This window comes from Eremothecium gossypii, chromosome VI (assembly GCF_000091025.4).
Source record: "Eremothecium gossypii ATCC 10895 chromosome VI, complete sequence".
Lineage (NCBI taxonomy): Eukaryota > Fungi > Ascomycota > Saccharomycetes > Saccharomycetales > Saccharomycetaceae > Eremothecium > Eremothecium gossypii.
Genome location: NC_005787.5, coordinates 1,531,884 through 1,548,792, shown reverse-complemented (window position 1 = coordinate 1,548,792; position 16,909 = coordinate 1,531,884). Strand labels below are relative to the sequence as shown.

Genomic DNA, 16,909 nt, shown 5'->3' with positions numbered 1-16,909 from the left:
TATGACGACCGGGTAATGATGAAATTTTTTTGCTGGCCGTTTGGGTGTGGAGCTTGGCCAGAATCAGTAGCTCGACCACACATGACTGACATAGGAATCCGGTGCGCTAAGTGTTGGCAGAGGGTTCTGCACAGGCAATTACGCTGTATATATCTGGGGCTTGCCACTTGAGTGATATAGAGGAACTACTAGTTCGAGGATAGTACTATGGCTGGTTGTATGTGAAGTGTGCTAAAGAAACCCCAGATGGAACTGTACTAACAAACCGTTTGATAGTCCGATTGGTAGACACAATCAAGCCCATTCTGGCAATCATACCAGAGGTTGAGCTGCCTTATGAAAAGGTGACGTTCGATGACAAGGTGGTCTACACGCTGATTGCTTCGCTGATCTACCTTTTCGGGCAGTTTCCCCTGGCTGGTGTTTCCGCGGAGGCGGGCGCAGTGAAGGATCCGCTATTCTTCCTGCGGGGAGTTTTCGCGGCGGAGCCGCGGACGCTCATGGAATTTGGTTTGTTCCCACCAATTGCAACTGCACTTATCTTGCAGTTACTCGCAGGTTTGCGTGTGATCAGGGTCAACTTCAAGCAGAGACAGGACAGAGAGCTATTCCAATCTCTGATCAAGGTTTTATCCGTCGTGCAGTATGCAATTTTGGCCAATGTCTTCATATTTTCTGGGTACTACGGTGACAATCTACCGCTCTCGGCAATTGTGTTCTTGAACATGCAATTGATTGGTGCTGGTTTATTTACTACTCTTCTGGTGGAGGTGATTGACAAGGGGTTCGGTTTTGGCTCCGGATGCATGTCTATTGTCACTGTAGCCACTGCCACAAACCTGGTTACGGACACCCTAGGCCTTAACCAGAAAGTGATTAACGGTGCTGAGGGAATTACTGAGCCTCACGGTGCGTTGGTAAACCTGATTACAGGTTTGTGGGCGCAGCACAAGACATTCCTAGGCAGCATTGTTAACGCATTCCAGCGTGACTATTTGCCAAACCTAACAACTGTTGTGATTGTCTTTGCATTGGCCATCCTCGTCTGCTACTTGCAGAACTACCGGGTTGAACTTCCTGTCAGATCTACAAAAGCTAGAGGCATGAACAACATGTATCCTATCCGTCTAATGTACACTGCTGGTCTTTCGATTTTGTTTTCATACACTTTGCTCTTTTACATTCATGTGGCTGCATTTGCAATTATACAGCTAGTTGGGAAAAATGACCCTTCAAGCAGCATAACTAAGTTGCTAGGCGGTTACACTATTAGTGGGAGCCTGCACTATACTCCGAACTTCCCTCTATCGTTACTTGCTCCCCCTAGGTCATTGTTGGAAGGTTTCACTAGACAGCCGCTAACTATTGTCGTCTTCCCTCTATTCCTCGCCATGACCGGCACCTGGTTTGCGAAACGCTGGCAAGATATCTCTGGATCTAGCGCACGCGACCTAGGTAACCAATTCAAGGAGCAGGGCATCACTCTTGTTGGGCGCAGAGAGCAGTCTGTCTCAAAGGAACTGGACAAGGTTATTCCCGTGGCCACTGCAACTGGTGCAACCATTTTGGCGATCGTGGTTTCAGTTGGTGAGTTTTTAGGCCTCAAGGGCGCTGCTGCAAGTATCGTAGTTGGGGTGCTTTCAGCATTCTCCTTACTGGAAATCATCAGCATGGACTTCCAACAATGTGGTGGACAAAGCACATTGGCTCAGGTGTTTGCAGGTAGCGGTTCATTCTGAATAGCTCTTCTAGAATGAATGTTATAGGCTACCGCCTTCTATTACACCTGAGCTCTTTGTTACCTTTATATTTAGCCTCATGTTAATACATTTTACCGTTTTGTATATCATTGCGTACCAGTGTAAATCTTAATTGGCCTGAGTAGTCCACTTTTGATCAGTGTTCGGAGCTCGAAATTCAGGGCCTTTGTTAATAATTTTATCTTTAGAGTAGGAAACTCTATATGGCGAAGCTTCTGTGCTTGGGTGTTTCGGACTAAAATCGTTATTCAAGATATATTGTTGACCACTTTTCCTGAGTATTTTATGTTTTCGTAATGAGTTCAGGACGCTTTGAAACGCGGTTATATTCTTTACTTTTAAGGCTTCAACCATAGTGTCAAAGTTTGCTTGATGATCAACTGAAAATATCTCAAGTAAAACAGCGGCTTGCCATATATCTATATCCAAGTAGACGTCTGTTGCAAAATCTGCTTTGATCACTAAGCGATGCAAGTGAGGTTGTAGGACCACTGATCGATCGTCTGCTGTCTCCTTGTAAATCTCATCGATTACCTTGGAAAGATGGTGATCAAGGTAATCGGGGAGTTTCATCATTCGCTGATTGTCCGTCGCACAATAGTACATCTGAAATAGGGATTTATTAAATACCCTCGGTGCCACGTTTATTCCACCTAGGTCAAAATTCCCGATGGCTTTGGACATTTCTACGTCTTTCTTAAACTGTAGAAACCGATCGTTCTTCTTGGTCCAGTCTATTATTTGTAAGTCTTTAGTGGAGCGACTGCGTGGGGAATGATCAATTTCTCTTTCCGATAGCCTACGGAAGGTCCCATCTGACATGATAACTTCTTTCAACAGAAACCGTTCCAGGAAAGAGTCCACGAACTTTGTTTGCAAGGCTGTTAGTACCAAGAAAGTGTCCAGATCCACGCCATCCTTTATAGTTAGATGGAACCTGTCAAAAGTGGAGACGCTATAGTTTACTAAATTTAGTAGAAAACGCGGCTGCGAACCTTGATAGCTTCTAAAGTGCCGTGCCACATCAATTGACCTCACGGCGTAAGTAACGGTAAAACGGAGGAAGGCAGGTATCACGTCCGTTCTATTAGCAACAGCTATCATATTACAAGCGTCAGTGTATTTTGCCAGCCAACCTCTCTCCATTTCTTCTTGGGTGAGAACGGAACTTGCCAATAAAAAGTGCTGCTCATAGTCTGTAAAATCATCTGTCATGTAAACTAGTAATTGACGTTCCCATATTTTTCTATCCAATAACACCTCGGATTCGATATCTAGTACCATTTCCCTACCATACTGATTTGTCATGGCATTCTGGAGTACCATTGATAAAAAAAGAGTTGCTTTACGAGCGCATGTCAAGTACCTCGGGTGGCCTACGTGAGAGATTATCTTACGACATGCTTCATCCATGATATGTTTTATAGCCTTTCGCCCTTGCAGCCCGCTGGGGATCGAGGGGGGTATCGGCACCCCTTCTGGCCATGCATTTGCATGAAGCGACAGCAGAGTATCTAGCACAAATTTAGGATATGCTTGTTCCCGGAATACTCTTTCCGCTAGATGCGGTACCTTTCTTATGTACCACCAACTTCTTATGGGATAAAGCAGGGATTCCACATGTAGCACAGCGCCACAGTGTTCGCTCAGTAGTGGCTCCAGATGGGAGAATTTTTTATGTGCGCGCAGCGCTATGTAGTGGAGTACGCCAAGCGGATGATCAAAATCTTCTGTGCAAGTTAACTCGAGTAATTCAATGATTGTATTTTCTGCAGTAGCCAGCAATATATCCAGCCAAACTTTACAGTCTTTGACGGCATCTTCTGCGAGGTTCTGAAGCAGTTGTGTAGCGTTTGTATCGTCGAGCGACTCATCACTCCAGAACGATCGAAGCCGCTGAGTAGCTTCTTCGAAGTATAGTTCTTCAGCAGCAGACATAATGCATTCTCCTAGGATAAAAGAGCCCGCTTATACTTTAAGTGGACTTCTAATAACTGGTCACTGATCAGCCTATTCATTGTCGAACATCTAGTGAAAAGGGAATTAAGCGATGCCTATATAATTATCGACGCTAATTTTTTTTATCTCATCAAGCCGTGAGTCTCGAAGTACATTGGTGCTTCGTGATACTATAAACAGAGACATATAGTACACTACAAAGGTTTGCCAGATGGACAATCTAGGCCAGGATCCAGCAGTGGCATTGGCCGAGGCGTTTAAACGAAAAGGCTATTTGGACAAGCTCAAACTCTCAATATTGACGGAGCCAGCGCATCCCGGCACACCCTGCAGTGAGAGCCTTGAACACTTGATTAAGGGTAGAGTCCAGAAACTGATTAGAGACATGGTGGCCAAAGATGAAAGTCTGCTTTTCAAAAATCGGGGCTCGACAAGCGCGGTACTTGAAGCGCAGCTCTTCAAGTCTGGCTATAATGTGCTGAACGATGGCGACCTCTGTGTGGACAAACTAATAGACGAGAAACTCCATGACCCTACCCTTACGGCACAGATTACGGAACTGCTAAAGCAGATGAAGGAAACCAAAAACGACTGATCTCAAACCGAGATCGACTACAGAGTGTCGTCGTCGATGTAGTACAGCAAGTCGTCGCAGCAGCGACTCTTAAACTTGCGCCCAGCGCGGTCCGCGCTTCGGTAGTTAAACCGGTCCCCGATAATGCTATATGGCAGAGGGTCACTGCCCTCGACCGGCACTTCGAAGGTGAAAACACTGCCTTTTTTCGGCAGGAGTTTTAATGTGTCAACTAGTCTGCCCTTGCAAACGACCACAAAGCTCTTCTGTGCATCCCAGAGCACAATTCCACCCACGCCTACCATATTCGTGTTACGACTTTTGCTCACATTTAGCAGGCAGCCATTGTAGTCTGCCATAGAGAGTTTCTGAAGAGCCGCTTGCTCAGTAGGCTTCGCCTTTGCCTTGCCGTCGCCCAAGTCGAGCAACTCCTGCATGTACTTGCACCATAAGTCAGTGTACATTGGCTCATACTGCTCATACCTCGGCAGTGAATTGTATATATCCAGATGATGCTCTCGTAGATAGTCATTCAGCTCTTTGCGAGTCTTGAGCTTTTTATCGCTGGCAATCTTCTTCGCTTGTGCGGCGGCCATCCGAGCACCGTTAATAAAAGCTCTTAAGGCGACCTTCGAATTTTTGTTGATATTTCGATAATTATCATGCTTTACCTGCATTGAAGAGCCATCAACCTTCAATAGGTTTGCTTTCCGTTTCTTAAGATGTCTGCTGAGGCCTCCATCTGTCGGCTGAAGTAATAAAGTATCCAGCAACCGCTTTTCATCTATTGGTTTAGAAGGATCTGTGAAGGACTTCACAAGTATACATTTCTTAATAAATGGTTGCGCCCGATCCATGCTCCTGATTTTAGCGTTCGGGCCTTCTAGTGTTATTTAGCTGTCTCCTTTGGTGTTGAAGCTGATGTGCTTTAAGCTCATCGGATGCCATCGACTATCTTTTTTGACGATGATACTTTCAATCCTCCAGATGCGATCGCATCGAGGAGAACAACGCCATAAATTGCCAGCATCACCATTATAATTAGCTCCAGAGCTCGTAAGATACAAACTTGGTTTGGTTCTGATTTGAATTATTCATATTAGAGGCTTAGAGAGCTATCAGAGGTGGGGAATGAGCACAACATCCGTTATGCGCCAGATATGGCGCATTCGCATTACGAGAAGTGTAAGGACGAAGACCACTAGCGCGATAGAAAACGTGCCATTCGAATTAGATGCATCTACTGATGACAAGTACAAGACGTTCAATAACATGTACGTTGACATGTTCACAAAGGCTGATTTACCCGCATACTCGACCCGAAAAGCGGAGACCATGAGTGAACTTGAAGAGTTAAACAACGAGATGAGCGAGCTATACGATATACCAGTTCTTAAGCCGGGGGAACTCTCTACGAAGACGAAAAAAGATGGTAGGTTTATACTTCGTAGCACATCTACGGACCCATACTTCAACCTTGCACTAGAGGACTACATCTTTCAGCATAGTCCATTAAATCAAAGACAGGATGTTAATAAAAAGGATTTGGCCACTGTTGGCAACGAGCGTTTACTCTTCTATACCAATGATAAATCCGTTGTTATAGGTAAGAATCAAAACCCATGGAAAGAGCTTTATCTCAGAAACATTGCGGACCGTCAGTATGAGTATGTGCGTCGCAAGTCTGGCGGTGGCGCTGTGGTGCATGATTTAGGCAATGTAAATTACTCCTATCTGACGTCGCGTGAGAGATTTGACCGTTTATTCTTCAACAAACAGCTTGTGCGTTGGCTCGCGCCGTATAATAACACTGTTCAACTCAACGAAAGAGGTGACATCACCCTAGGGTCCAAGAAGGTGAGCGGCAGTGCATTTAAAATTGGAAAAGGTAAAGCCTACCACCATGGAACAATGCTTGTTTCATCGGATCTGGCACAATTTTCCGGGTTGCTCAAGCCGAAAGACATCCCGGGCATTCGCTGGGATTGCAGAAGTGTGGAAAGCGTAAGGTCGCAGGTTCAGAACTTACAGGGCCACTGTTTGGATACAATTGATGAATTTTGCCAAGTAGTTGTTTCTGGGTATCGTCAAATGCTCCAAGAAGACGTACCTTTATACTATTGTAACGAATCGAGCGCTACAACCGAGATACTTGCATACGCTGAGGAACTTAAGAGCTTCCAGTGGAAGTTTATGTCTAGTCCGAAATTCACAGTCCACCTAGGGGATATTTCAATTCTCGTGGAAAAGGGTATTGTTATCCAGAGTGACCTGCCCGGCACGACAGGCCTGACATTTTACGAATTCGTAAATAATCTCAATAACAACTGTTACAATAGCTTTATAGACTATAAACTCTAGATATAATTTAGATTTGATACAACGTCGCAGCGCTTTTCTGTGCATTAGTTGACCTGCTTGCATTTGGTTACTTCATGATGGTGGGGAAGTCCATATGCAAAGTCCTGAACATGCAAGATGCCCTTGCGATCAAGAATATACAGTTTATGCCCATCGCTGTTGAACTTCATAGATGCAGCTTCGCACGCACGGGATGCATTAGCCACGATGTCCACTGCAACTATACGGCGTGTTTCATTACCCATAATGGTCGGAGCGAACATGAGGTAGACAGTACCATTGCGGTCTAGGAAGGCAATGGCATCATTGCGTGGAGATACTTCACAGGAATAGATCTTGGAGCCCAGCTCCTCCAACCGCAGCAACATCGTTGGTTGAGCTACCGTGTGGACACCGTCAATCGACTCAATCTTTGTATTTACGACAATTGGCGGTGAATTAAAAGCTACGGACGTCACGCACATGAGATTAGGGTTGCCCGGGAATAACTTAGCGGATGTTACGCCCTCAGACTCAAGGGCAGTGTCGATGGAACGCAGTGATTTCATGACCAGCCGAGGTTCCGAGACGCTTTTCAGCGAGATTACCAGGAACCGAGACTCCAGGGCGGTGGTGCAAGAGAGGTACAAGCCATCTGAAGAGAACTGCAACGTATTGATCGGGTCGCGGTATGGCAGGGCAATTGTTACCTGCGGCGGAAACTCTATCTTCTCCGGTTTGTGCAAAACCCGCTGAAAGACTATGAGCGCCTGGTCTGAGCCGGTAGCCCTGTCGCGCCCAGTGATGCCACAAGCAATCACGTGGCCCTTTGGATCCAGGTCGATGCAGCGAATGGGGAACCCAGTGTTGTGCGTGTAGATCGGCCTCCCGTTCTGCAGCAGATCAAACACGCGGATGTACCCCTTTGTGCCGGAGATTACGAGCAGCTCTTTCGAGATGCGGCAATACATGTGCTTCCAGCGGTCCGGTAGTCCCGGATGTCCCAATTCCGGCGCAGGCGACTCGCGCAAGCGGCTGAAGCAGGGCCCGTACTCTCCCGTCGACTTTCCGCAGCACATCAACACGGGCTTATCCGCGGCCGTGATGTCGTACACCTCCCACTTTGTCTCGGACAGCAGCACAAACCGCTCGCAGCCCGGCGAGATACAGGTATGCACAAAGAGCTTCGACTTCGTGCGCAGGAACTTCGCGTGCGTGGCAAACTGCTGCCGCCGCCGGTACATCGGGAAGCACTTCACGAAGTAGAACTCCCTCTCCTCGGCCACAGAAGTCCACGCCAGGCTGTCCGCCACCTCGCCGCGCGCCGCTGCGGCCCTCTGCACGGCAGCACCCCCTGCGACCCCGGCCTCGTGCGGCGGGCTTGCTGCCCGCGCCGCAGCCTTGTGGAACAGCCCCAGCAGCGACTGCTGCCGTCCCACGCTCGCAGATCCGCCCTCCTCCGCCGTCGTGAGCCGTTCCCCCGCCCAGCTCTGCCGATAAAATTCGAGCTGCTCGTGAAGACTCCGCAGTGGTCCCACTGCACCCACGATCTCCAATCCCACGTGCCCGCATACCGGACACGCCACTGCCGCCCCGAGCCCCGCCAGCGCCACCACCAGCGCCTCCGATACTATGCACCCGCACCGCAGCATGCTCGCATCCTCGACCTTCCCGTACTTGACCTTGCAACGCACCGTCCCGTCCACATCCGGCTCACCTACCGACAGTATCTCCCTGGCCAGCACAATGTTCTGCTCCAGCTCTTGCAACACGTCGTCCAAAAGCATGCTTCCTGCCTGCCGCCTCTGACCGTGCTAGTCGCACACTTTGCGGCGCACCAGACTCTGGAGTATCATACGCGTTCGATCCCGCGTTCGAACCGAATTGTTACTACGTCGAAGCCTTGAGCATATCGCCGCGTTTCAGGTGCCCCCCCGCACTACCGTTGACTGCTTTCTGCCAATAAAAGGAATAAGCTGCAAGCCCGAAAATACACCGGTTGCGGAAACGAATGCGAACGCTATGGGTTACGGAACGCCATTGGCGCGTTGAGAATAGTGTTGCGCGGCGCGCCGGAGGCAGGGCTTCGGCAAGGAGGCGGATCGTTTATCGAGATGCGCTGGCCTCGGGCCGTTGCAGGGAACGCAGCAAGGGTCTGGTTGCTCCGGCAGCGCTTATACTATATATACGTAGTGTCGCAGGCGGGCGCGGCCGGCGCGGCATCAGGGACAATGGTAGACTACGCTAACTGGATGGGTGAGGCGGACGGCAGCGCGTACGTGTCGCAGCTGTCGCTGCCGGGCACGCACAACAGTGCGGCGTGCCACATGGCGCTGCCGAGCGTGCGGTGCCAGGATTGTAGCGTGAGCGAGCAGCTCGAGAACGGAGTGCGGTTCCTGGATGTGCGGATCGGCAAGCCGCTGCTGGGCGGCAAGGACCGCGAAGGGCAGCTGAAGGAGCTGCACGTGGTGCACGGCAAGTTCCCCGTGCGGATTCCGTTCCCGGTTAAGTTCGACAGCACGCTGGAGGAAGTGTTTCGCTTTCTGGACGAGCACCCCACGGAGTGCGTGGTCCTCTCGCTGAAGCAGGAGGGTGCGGACTCGTGGGACCACGACCACGACGAGTTCGCCAACTTCGTCTGGGATCACTACATCGCGCCGCACGCGGACCGCTGGTACCTGCGCAACGCCGTCCCGCGGCTCGACGACGTTCGCGGCAAGGCCGTGCTGTTCCGCCGCTTCGGCCTCGTCGACGACGCCCGCCGCGACGGCTTTGGCATCGAGGCTAACTGGTGGTCCTATAACACCACCTCCGAGGACCGCGGCGCCTTCCACGTCCAGGACTTCTGCGAGGTCAACCAGACCGATGACATCACGCGCAAGGCCGACTATGTCAAGCAGCTGCTGGACACCGCTCACTCCTTCAATGCCACCAACCCCGACACGGGAAAGATGTTCGTGAACTTCTGCTCCGCGTCCAACTTCCGCAACCCAGACTGCTGGCCGGAGCGCATCGCCGAGAAGATGGCCGAGTGCCGCATCTACGACAGCGTGCAGAAGGGCGCGGGTGTGGTCATCATCGACTATGCAGGCATGAATGACTGGAGGCACACGCGTGCCATCGTTGATTCCAACTTCTAACCTACTATCACCAACCTACTGTCTGTAGTTGCTCGTTGTATAGCTCCTAGGTAGAGGGGTGGCTAAGATCGCCTAACACGAACCAATGGGACGCGACGCGCACGGTGTGCTCCAGCTCTAGAGTAGCAGCGGTGACAGGCAGGTGCCATTCCTTCTGCACTACGCTGTTGGTCGTTGACGGCAGGTACTCGTGTTACCACTGAGGCAGTGAAGATCTCTTAACGAGGGAGGAAGCAGGACAGGACGGTTGCACGGAAATGGCAGAAGTCATAGACTTGGAGAAGGAGATTGGGGAGGAGCATGGGGGAGCGAGGCCGACGGAGGACGGCGAGACGGCGCAGGTAGCGGAAGGGAAGGGGCGCAAGGTGCAGATGACGTTTGACCAGTTTAAGGAGGTGCGGGTGACGAAGGCGGGCGACGGGCTGCGCAAGTCGAGCCGGGTGGTACCGAAGCGCAAGGCCGAGAGCGATGAGGAGAGCGCGGCGGCGGAAGAGGCGCGCAAGCGGAAGGCGGCGAAGCGGGCGGCGGACGACGAGGCGCGCAAGCGGGCGGCCAAGAGCAAGGCGTCCAAGAAGCAGCCGGCGAAGCCGAAGGCGAAGGTGCCTGTGGTGAAGAGCAAGGCGGCGGGCAAGAGCGTGTCGAGCGCGGCGGCGGAGGAGGTGCGCGAGCCACAGCTGGGGGACGAGCTGTGGTCGTCGTGCGTGCCGCTGCTGACGGCGGACTTCAAGAACAACACGCCCGCGGTGTCGCGCATGAAGCACCCGCACATGAAGCCGGCGCCGTTCGCGAAGGACCTAATCGTGTTCATGAACTTCATCAACAAGTTCAACCAGTTCTTGCCAGTCGACCTGTGGGGCGTGTCGATCCAGGACCTGCAGATCGGACTGGAGCTGTATCCGAGCGAGCAGGATGAGCAGCCGGCGCGCCTGTACCAAGACTATGTCGCGCCCCGGGACCTCAAGCATTGCCAGGACCTGGTGAACCTGTTTTTCTTGTGCCTGTTGAAGCTCACGCTGAACCAGAACTCGGCCACAGACATGAGTTCCCTCTCGAACGGGAAGCCGTTTCACAAGTTGATACAGCAGCTGCGGGGCAAGGCATACGAGTTTGGGTATCCGCCCGAGTGGCGCCAGCCCGCGTTTCCAGGCGAGCCGAAGGTGGAATCTGCCCGGTTGCTTCCGGAGGAGGTTGGCGAGAGCAAGAACCCAGAGGTGCTTACAAGCGAGGTGCCCAACTGGCACCTACGTCTGCCTCTGGAGCCTAGACTGAATCCCCTGTACTCGACAGAGCTGGAGAAGTACGGGGTTCTTTCCCTTAGTCCGCAAGATCGCCTCATTCTGCTTCGCAGCTTAGTGCAGTGGTGCATTTCGTACTCGGATAAGATCCATGGCGAGATCTACAGATTGTCGCACCTAAAGAAGGACCCGACGTTCGGGATTCAGACCTCCCACGCGCCGAGACATTTGGCGCACGGACTTACAGAGACCAAGCAACACTTTAAGAAATTGTGCACCATGCTCATGCAGAAGCTGGAGATCAGGGCACAAAAGAAGCATATAAAGAAGCAGCTTGAGTCCGGGAAGCAGCTGCCGCTATCCCGCAAGTTGAAAACATTGAACGAGCTGAAGGAGTCGATGGAGGAATACAGACGTGCGTACGAGGCCCAAGAGGGTGATGATAGAGATCAAGAGTTTGATCCTTTGGACGTAAGCTTGAACAGAGATTATTCAAAATGGTGTGAACTCTTGCAGGGAGAAATATACGATAACCCTATGGCCAACCCGTACGAGGATGACATATATAAGCTGCGGAACCAAGAGTTTTTCATTGGGAGAGTGCCCCATGTTGGTGATTTTTACCTGCCTCGCCTCTTCACATACCAGAACGTCGCGAAGAAAAAGGACTGGATACCGTCGAACTATACGGATCCGCGCAGTCTGGAGAAGTTGTTTGAGGATTTCCAGGGGAACAAGCACAACGCAGTCACTCTATTTGGTAAGAATGCCAAGATGATGTCGTTGGAATTCAAGTTGTATTACCACTACACGCCAGGCATGGTCAAAGATCTGGTAACTGGAAAACCAACCAAGGATAAAGTCTACTGGTATGAGATGTGCCATAACACGGAGACTCTGCTGGACTTCATAAAGCTGTTGGAGTTTAAGCTTGTGAAAGAGACCCCGGATGACTCGGTGAGCAATGGGCCTGCCCCACGGGAATCACCGAAAACTATTCCTCCAGTACCAAAGGAGTACGTGGGCTGGAATACAAACCCAATGCCAAAGGAGTCTAAGTATAACAAGTCTCGTGCAAAACTTCAAGTTCTAAAAGACTACTTGGAGAAAATGTACTTTTTTCTGCTACGTTTCGAACAGTTGAAGACCCAATATGGCGATTTGCTTATTTCTGATAGAAGTCTAAGAAGGTCTCAGAGGAGTCGCGTCAATTACACCGAAGAATATGGACCTAATGATCGCGATGAGTACGAGAGTGTGGAGGGTGCGCCTGATGCTGAAGATGAAGAGCAGGCAGAGGACCAGGAAGAAGAAGAGGAAGAGGAGTATCGGGATGATATGGATAGCATTTCCGACGACGAAGATGAGGAACATGCGCCCGGGCAGCCACGGAGGCTCCGCAGAAATCGGACATCGACCCCACCGGTTGTCCCTGAATCACGTTCCGCCAGATCGGCGAGGAGGAGGGCAGACAAATCCTGAATTTTGGGGTATGTGCCTCTCGTTGTATTTTTACTCTGCTTTAATTACCTAGTTTGTTCCTCCTTGGTTTACCCGCTATCTCTTCTGAGACAAGGATGGCTACCATGAGTCTGGTAATGTAACTAAAATATCGGTATATAACTTTAGATAGAATTGACATAATAAGTTTTTACTAAAACAGGTCCCAGCTACACCTGGCATATCATCTCGCTATTGAGCTGCGAACCCGCCTTAATTCTACTATTTGTTACCTACTAATGGCAGCGACAGACAGAAATTCGACTAGCCAGGTGACAACATCCTTTCTTTTTCGAGGATGTTTCTCTTGGAGCTCCTGGCCAGTCCAGCTTTTTTCATCGCATCAATTTTAGAATTGAAACTTTTCAATAAATGAGCGGCGAATACTGTCTTCCACGAGCAGAGAGCATACTTTAGCTATTCAATAGGTACCTGTAAAGTATAGGACGAGAATCTACTGAATATGGTCCCGATAGTCTTCAACTCTGAAACTATTTCAGGGATTACTGGGTCTATCTCAATAGCATGCTGGGTTATAGTGTTTGTGCCGCAGATATACGAGAACTTCCGCAGGAAGTCTGCAGAGGGGTTATCGCTTCTGTTTGTGGTCCTATGGTTGGCAGGTGATATTTTTAACCTACTAGGTGCGATTTTACAGCATTTGTTGCCGACGATGATTGTGCTGGCGGCCTATTACACTGTTGCGGATATCGTTCTTTGGTTCCAGTGTGTGTTTTACGGACAGGATAGCGAAGTGGATCCTGTGCACCTTTCTCCTGCAAATCCAATCCACGATGGTATCTTGGATGAGGTTCTTAACGAGCGGCAGCCGCTGCTGCACGAGCACGAAGCTGCGGAGAATTTGGACAATGAATCTCAGGAGACCCCCTCCTCTATTGCTAAAGGAGCAGAATCTTCCTTAGATGTCATCAAACGTCGCAGTCCCATCAGAAGGTATATTTTTAATGCGCTGGTCGTCATTACCGTGGTCCTTGGTGGTTTCCTTGCGTGGTATGTATCATACAGTCGCAACTACGGCTCAGAGCCAGTGGAACCCGATCTAAACATGAATTTGCTAGCTCAAATCTTTGGTTACCTATCTGCAGTTCTCTACTTGGGCTCCCGTGTGCCTCAAATTCTATTGAATTTCAAGCGCAAGTCTTGTGAAGGTATCTCCTTCCTCTTCTTTCTGTTCGCATGCCTAGGCAACACCACATTCATCATATCTGTGTTGAGCATCTCATTGCAGCCCCGCTACCTACTTGTTAACGCATCTTGGTTACTGGGGAGTATCGGTACTTTATTAATGGACCTACTTATCTTCGGACAATTCTTCATCTACGGGGGGGCTAATGAAAAGGAGGCCGCCACGCGGATCACGCATGATACATTCGAAGATGCGGCTACTTAATCATTTTTGGACTTAGTTATGCAAGTTAAGCAATATATTGCCGGTTTTATGAAATATCGTTCTATGTTCAACCCTCGGGTGGCACTTAAGTCGTCACACTGCCAGTCATAGAGTCATTTTATGCAATGCATGTGCTCGACAGAGGCGAGCCCGCTGCTGGTAAAAACATCTTGTAGTTCCGTCCCGTACAGGGGCTATGGTCCGACATCTCGCATATTTTCTCGCTATTCGTGTAACGACGCACTTACAAGACACATAAACCTCTGACACTTTACCGTTTAACACAAAAAATAAAAGTAAGGAAGAACATAAAACAGCAGACACTAATTAATGCGCTTGCTATTTTGCGGCCCTCAAGTTTTCTTATTTACGAGTTATCTCTTTTCAATTCATTGAACGCAGCCAAACAGCTCGAATCCAGGACGATGTCGTTGCTGGAACAGTCCAAGCCGATAAGTGCTAAAATAAAGGACCCCACCTTGAACCCATTCAATCTTTCGAATTATACTATACATGAAGATTCAGAGATCACTACCAGCGATGAGGAATCAGGCTCCTTTTCCAGCAGCGAACAGTTGGAACATATGGAGAGCTCCAAGGTCCTCAGCATACCGACAAGTATATCGGAGAAACGGAGTGCGGCATGGTTTGCAGGCAGAGCTAAATCTTCCGGAGTCGCTGAAGATATCAAGACTACAGAGGCGCATCCAATAGTATTGACGTCCTTCCGCAAAAGTATCTCATCCTTTTTTCGACGGGATCCCGCTGCAGGCCCCGGAGGAGATAACGACACAGAGGAATATAAGTCGGCAGAAGCAGCAGCAGCAGCAGAGAATGCCAAAAAAAAACACACAGCTGAACTTAAGTCCTGGAGGAAGTGGAGAGGAAGGCATTTTCATCGCAAAGACGGCACTGTAACCGAGCCAGAGCCAGATCTTGAACGCGACTGCGATGAAAATGAATGGGAAAAAGAACCCTCGTTTGATACCACTGATATCGGTAAGATTGATGTATTGGACCATGATGCAGACGCATACGCGACGGATTACGAATTAAGCGTAAAGAAGAATGAGGTCAATTATGCAAAGTTGACTCGAATCGACATCAAAGATTTGTATCCAGATGCGGGTTCGGCAGGCCAGGATGCAGACGAAGAGGATGCCGTTCAGGAAGAGGACGAAAGTGATGTGAGCTCAATCGAGGAACAATCCAAAAAATTGAAGGTGAAATTTGTGGATGAGTTGGTAACGCCACAACGGTCGGTCAACAGCGCCGCAGTCCCAGAGCTAACTGGAGCGCCGGAGGGTCCATATGCAGACATAGAAGCGGGCGTAAATCCAAGACTAGAGGCCGTTAAAGAGAACCAGGAAGGGTTTGCCTCACATGAGCCATCGAGGGTAGATGCCAAGTACGATGACAAGTATGATGCCAAGTACGACACTGTCAGACAGCACGACACTATCAGGCAACATGATATCAGCAAAATTAGTGACACGATACGGCAGAGTCTTCTAAAGGTGGATATCCCGAAACCAGACCCTATCACACCTATGCCAGAGGAACCACACTCGAACTCCATGATTTACAACTTCATTTATGAAAGTCCAAACACCAAGAACAAAACTATTGACCTATGGCAAGTAGACCATAATTCTGTTACATTTGGGAAATTTAACGAAATCATTCAATTACTCAACGGTGACTCCGGCCGGATTCGCTTCAGGGACTCTTTGGTGGAAATACTGGACTACGCGCTATTGTTAACCGCACAAAAGGTTGAACAGGTCAAAAAGCTCGAGTCATGCTGCAAGGCAGCTGAGGAGAAAAGTGCTACGGATCGAGAGGCACGTTTGGCGATGCAGAATGAAGTGGTCGAGCTCCGGGACAAAATTTCGCACATTCTTGGCGAACTAAATACTAAGAAGGAGGAATTACTCCGTTTGTCCGAACAAGTCTCTTCAGGAAACCAGGACACCCAGCGCCTCGAGCAAGAGCTTGAGCGCGTTCAACGTGCCCTATCCTCGAAGAACGATGATATCTCAAGAATGTGCACGGAGTGGGAACGCGAGCGCTCAGAGCTTCGACAGGAGTGCGCACAATCTACTCAAAACCGGAACGCATGCACGGAGAAGTATCTCAAAGTTCAAGGGGAGTACGACGCCCTCGTTGGGAAATGGAAGAACATGCAGTTCGACTATTCGCGCATAGAGGCTGAAAAGAAGGCACTCGAAGAAAAGTTCCACGGTGCAGTAGCGGCACTCACCGCTAATGAGAATGCAGAAAGAAAGCTCAAAGACGAAAATGCTCAGTTAGAAGTTTCGCTCAAAACTAAATCGGAGGCTCTGGACAAGGCAGTCCGTGCCAATCAACAGCTCCGGCGTGATTGCCAACGCGAGAGAAACAAGCTCTTGGACATGAAAAATGAATCCCAAACGTTCAAGAAATATATATCCTACATTGAATGCTATAAGAACGAGTCTCTCCAATTCGCGCTCCAGTTTCTTGTCAACTTCCGCCCAATCATCGCCGAGCAGGACGTCAAGAACGTACAGGGACTCATCGACAAGTTTAGCAAGACTAAAATGTGGGATAAGGAGCTTCCTGTAGCTTCCGAGGAAGACCCAGCCAGCAACACTACAGCATTTCTCGATAATGCTCAGCGCGAAAACCAGCTGATAACTGAAATGTACCAGGGTATCCTAAAGCAGCTCTTGCACATGGTCACCAACAAGTTCATTGAAGGTCAGCGCGCTAACAAATTCTTAACTCAGCAGCTTAGAAGCTTGAGAACAGACGACGAGGACAAGAATAAATACATCGACCAGATTTTGCAGGAGTCGAGCGACCTAAAGGATAAGCTTGAGAAAAAGCGCAGCCAAGTACGCTTGTTGGAAGAGACGCAGAGGCAAATCCAGGCGAAAATATCTAGATTGGAAAAGAAATTAGGTAAGAAGCAATAAATAGTGCTAGCTTATTGGAATTCGTTTAGA

The 16,909-nt window shown here is 49.5% G+C and overlaps 10 protein-coding genes across 10 annotated transcripts; 7 read left to right on the top strand and 3 right to left on the bottom strand.

The window, feature by feature from the left end:
• Positions 1-207: 207 nt before the first annotated feature.
• SSH1 (Ssh1p) lies at positions 208-1,739 on the top strand (the record flags this gene model as incomplete). The annotated part of the gene is made up of 2 exons (NM_212296.1): positions 208-217; positions 277-1,739. The coding sequence occupies 2 exons, from the start codon at positions 208-210 to the stop codon at positions 1,737-1,739; spliced, it is 1,473 nt and encodes a 490-aa protein (NP_986160.1).
• Positions 1,740-1,868: 129 nt separating this feature from the next.
• Positions 1,869-3,698, bottom strand: AGOS_AFR612W (AFR612Wp; the record flags this gene model as incomplete). Its single annotated transcript, NM_212295.1, has 1 exon — positions 1,869-3,698. One exon carries the CDS (start codon positions 3,696-3,698, stop codon positions 1,869-1,871), a length of 1,830 nt encoding a protein of 609 aa, NP_986159.1.
• A 232-nt stretch (positions 3,699-3,930) lies between these two features.
• On the top strand, positions 3,931-4,314 carry SHG1 (Shg1p; the record flags this gene model as incomplete). Its single annotated transcript, NM_212294.1, has 1 exon — positions 3,931-4,314. One exon carries the CDS (start codon positions 3,931-3,933, stop codon positions 4,312-4,314), a length of 384 nt encoding a protein of 127 aa, NP_986158.1.
• Positions 4,315-4,331: 17 nt separating this feature from the next.
• POP4 (RNase P/RNase MRP complex subunit) lies at positions 4,332-5,150 on the bottom strand (the record flags this gene model as incomplete). The annotated part of the gene is made up of 1 exon (NM_212293.1): positions 4,332-5,150. One exon carries the CDS (start codon positions 5,148-5,150, stop codon positions 4,332-4,334), a length of 819 nt encoding a protein of 272 aa, NP_986157.1.
• Positions 5,151-5,424: 274 nt separating this feature from the next.
• On the top strand, positions 5,425-6,654 carry AIM22 (putative lipoate--protein ligase; the record flags this gene model as incomplete). The annotated part of the gene is made up of 1 exon (NM_212292.1): positions 5,425-6,654. One exon carries the CDS (start codon positions 5,425-5,427, stop codon positions 6,652-6,654), a length of 1,230 nt encoding a protein of 409 aa, NP_986156.1.
• Positions 6,655-6,698: 44 nt separating this feature from the next.
• Positions 6,699-8,420, bottom strand: PTR3 (Ptr3p; the record flags this gene model as incomplete). Its single annotated transcript, NM_212291.2, has 1 exon — positions 6,699-8,420. The coding sequence occupies one exon, from the start codon at positions 8,418-8,420 to the stop codon at positions 6,699-6,701; it is 1,722 nt and encodes a 573-aa protein (NP_986155.2).
• Positions 8,421-8,747: 327 nt separating this feature from the next.
• On the top strand, positions 8,748-9,773 carry AGOS_AFR607C (phosphatidylinositol-specific phospholipase C; the record flags this gene model as incomplete). The annotated part of the gene is made up of 1 exon (NM_212290.1): positions 8,748-9,773. The coding sequence occupies one exon, from the start codon at positions 8,748-8,750 to the stop codon at positions 9,771-9,773; it is 1,026 nt and encodes a 341-aa protein (NP_986154.1).
• A 257-nt stretch (positions 9,774-10,030) lies between these two features.
• On the top strand, positions 10,031-12,490 carry IOC3 (Ioc3p; the record flags this gene model as incomplete). Its single annotated transcript, NM_212289.1, has 1 exon — positions 10,031-12,490. The coding sequence occupies one exon, from the start codon at positions 10,031-10,033 to the stop codon at positions 12,488-12,490; it is 2,460 nt and encodes an 819-aa protein (NP_986153.1).
• A 481-nt stretch (positions 12,491-12,971) lies between these two features.
• YPQ1 (cationic amino acid transporter) lies at positions 12,972-13,919 on the top strand (the record flags this gene model as incomplete). Its single annotated transcript, NM_212288.1, has 1 exon — positions 12,972-13,919. One exon carries the CDS (start codon positions 12,972-12,974, stop codon positions 13,917-13,919), a length of 948 nt encoding a protein of 315 aa, NP_986152.1.
• A 425-nt stretch (positions 13,920-14,344) lies between these two features.
• On the top strand, positions 14,345-16,879 carry AGOS_AFR604C (AFR604Cp; the record flags this gene model as incomplete). The annotated part of the gene is made up of 1 exon (NM_212287.2): positions 14,345-16,879. The coding sequence occupies one exon, from the start codon at positions 14,345-14,347 to the stop codon at positions 16,877-16,879; it is 2,535 nt and encodes an 844-aa protein (NP_986151.2).
• Between the last annotated feature and the right edge of the window lie 30 nt (positions 16,880-16,909).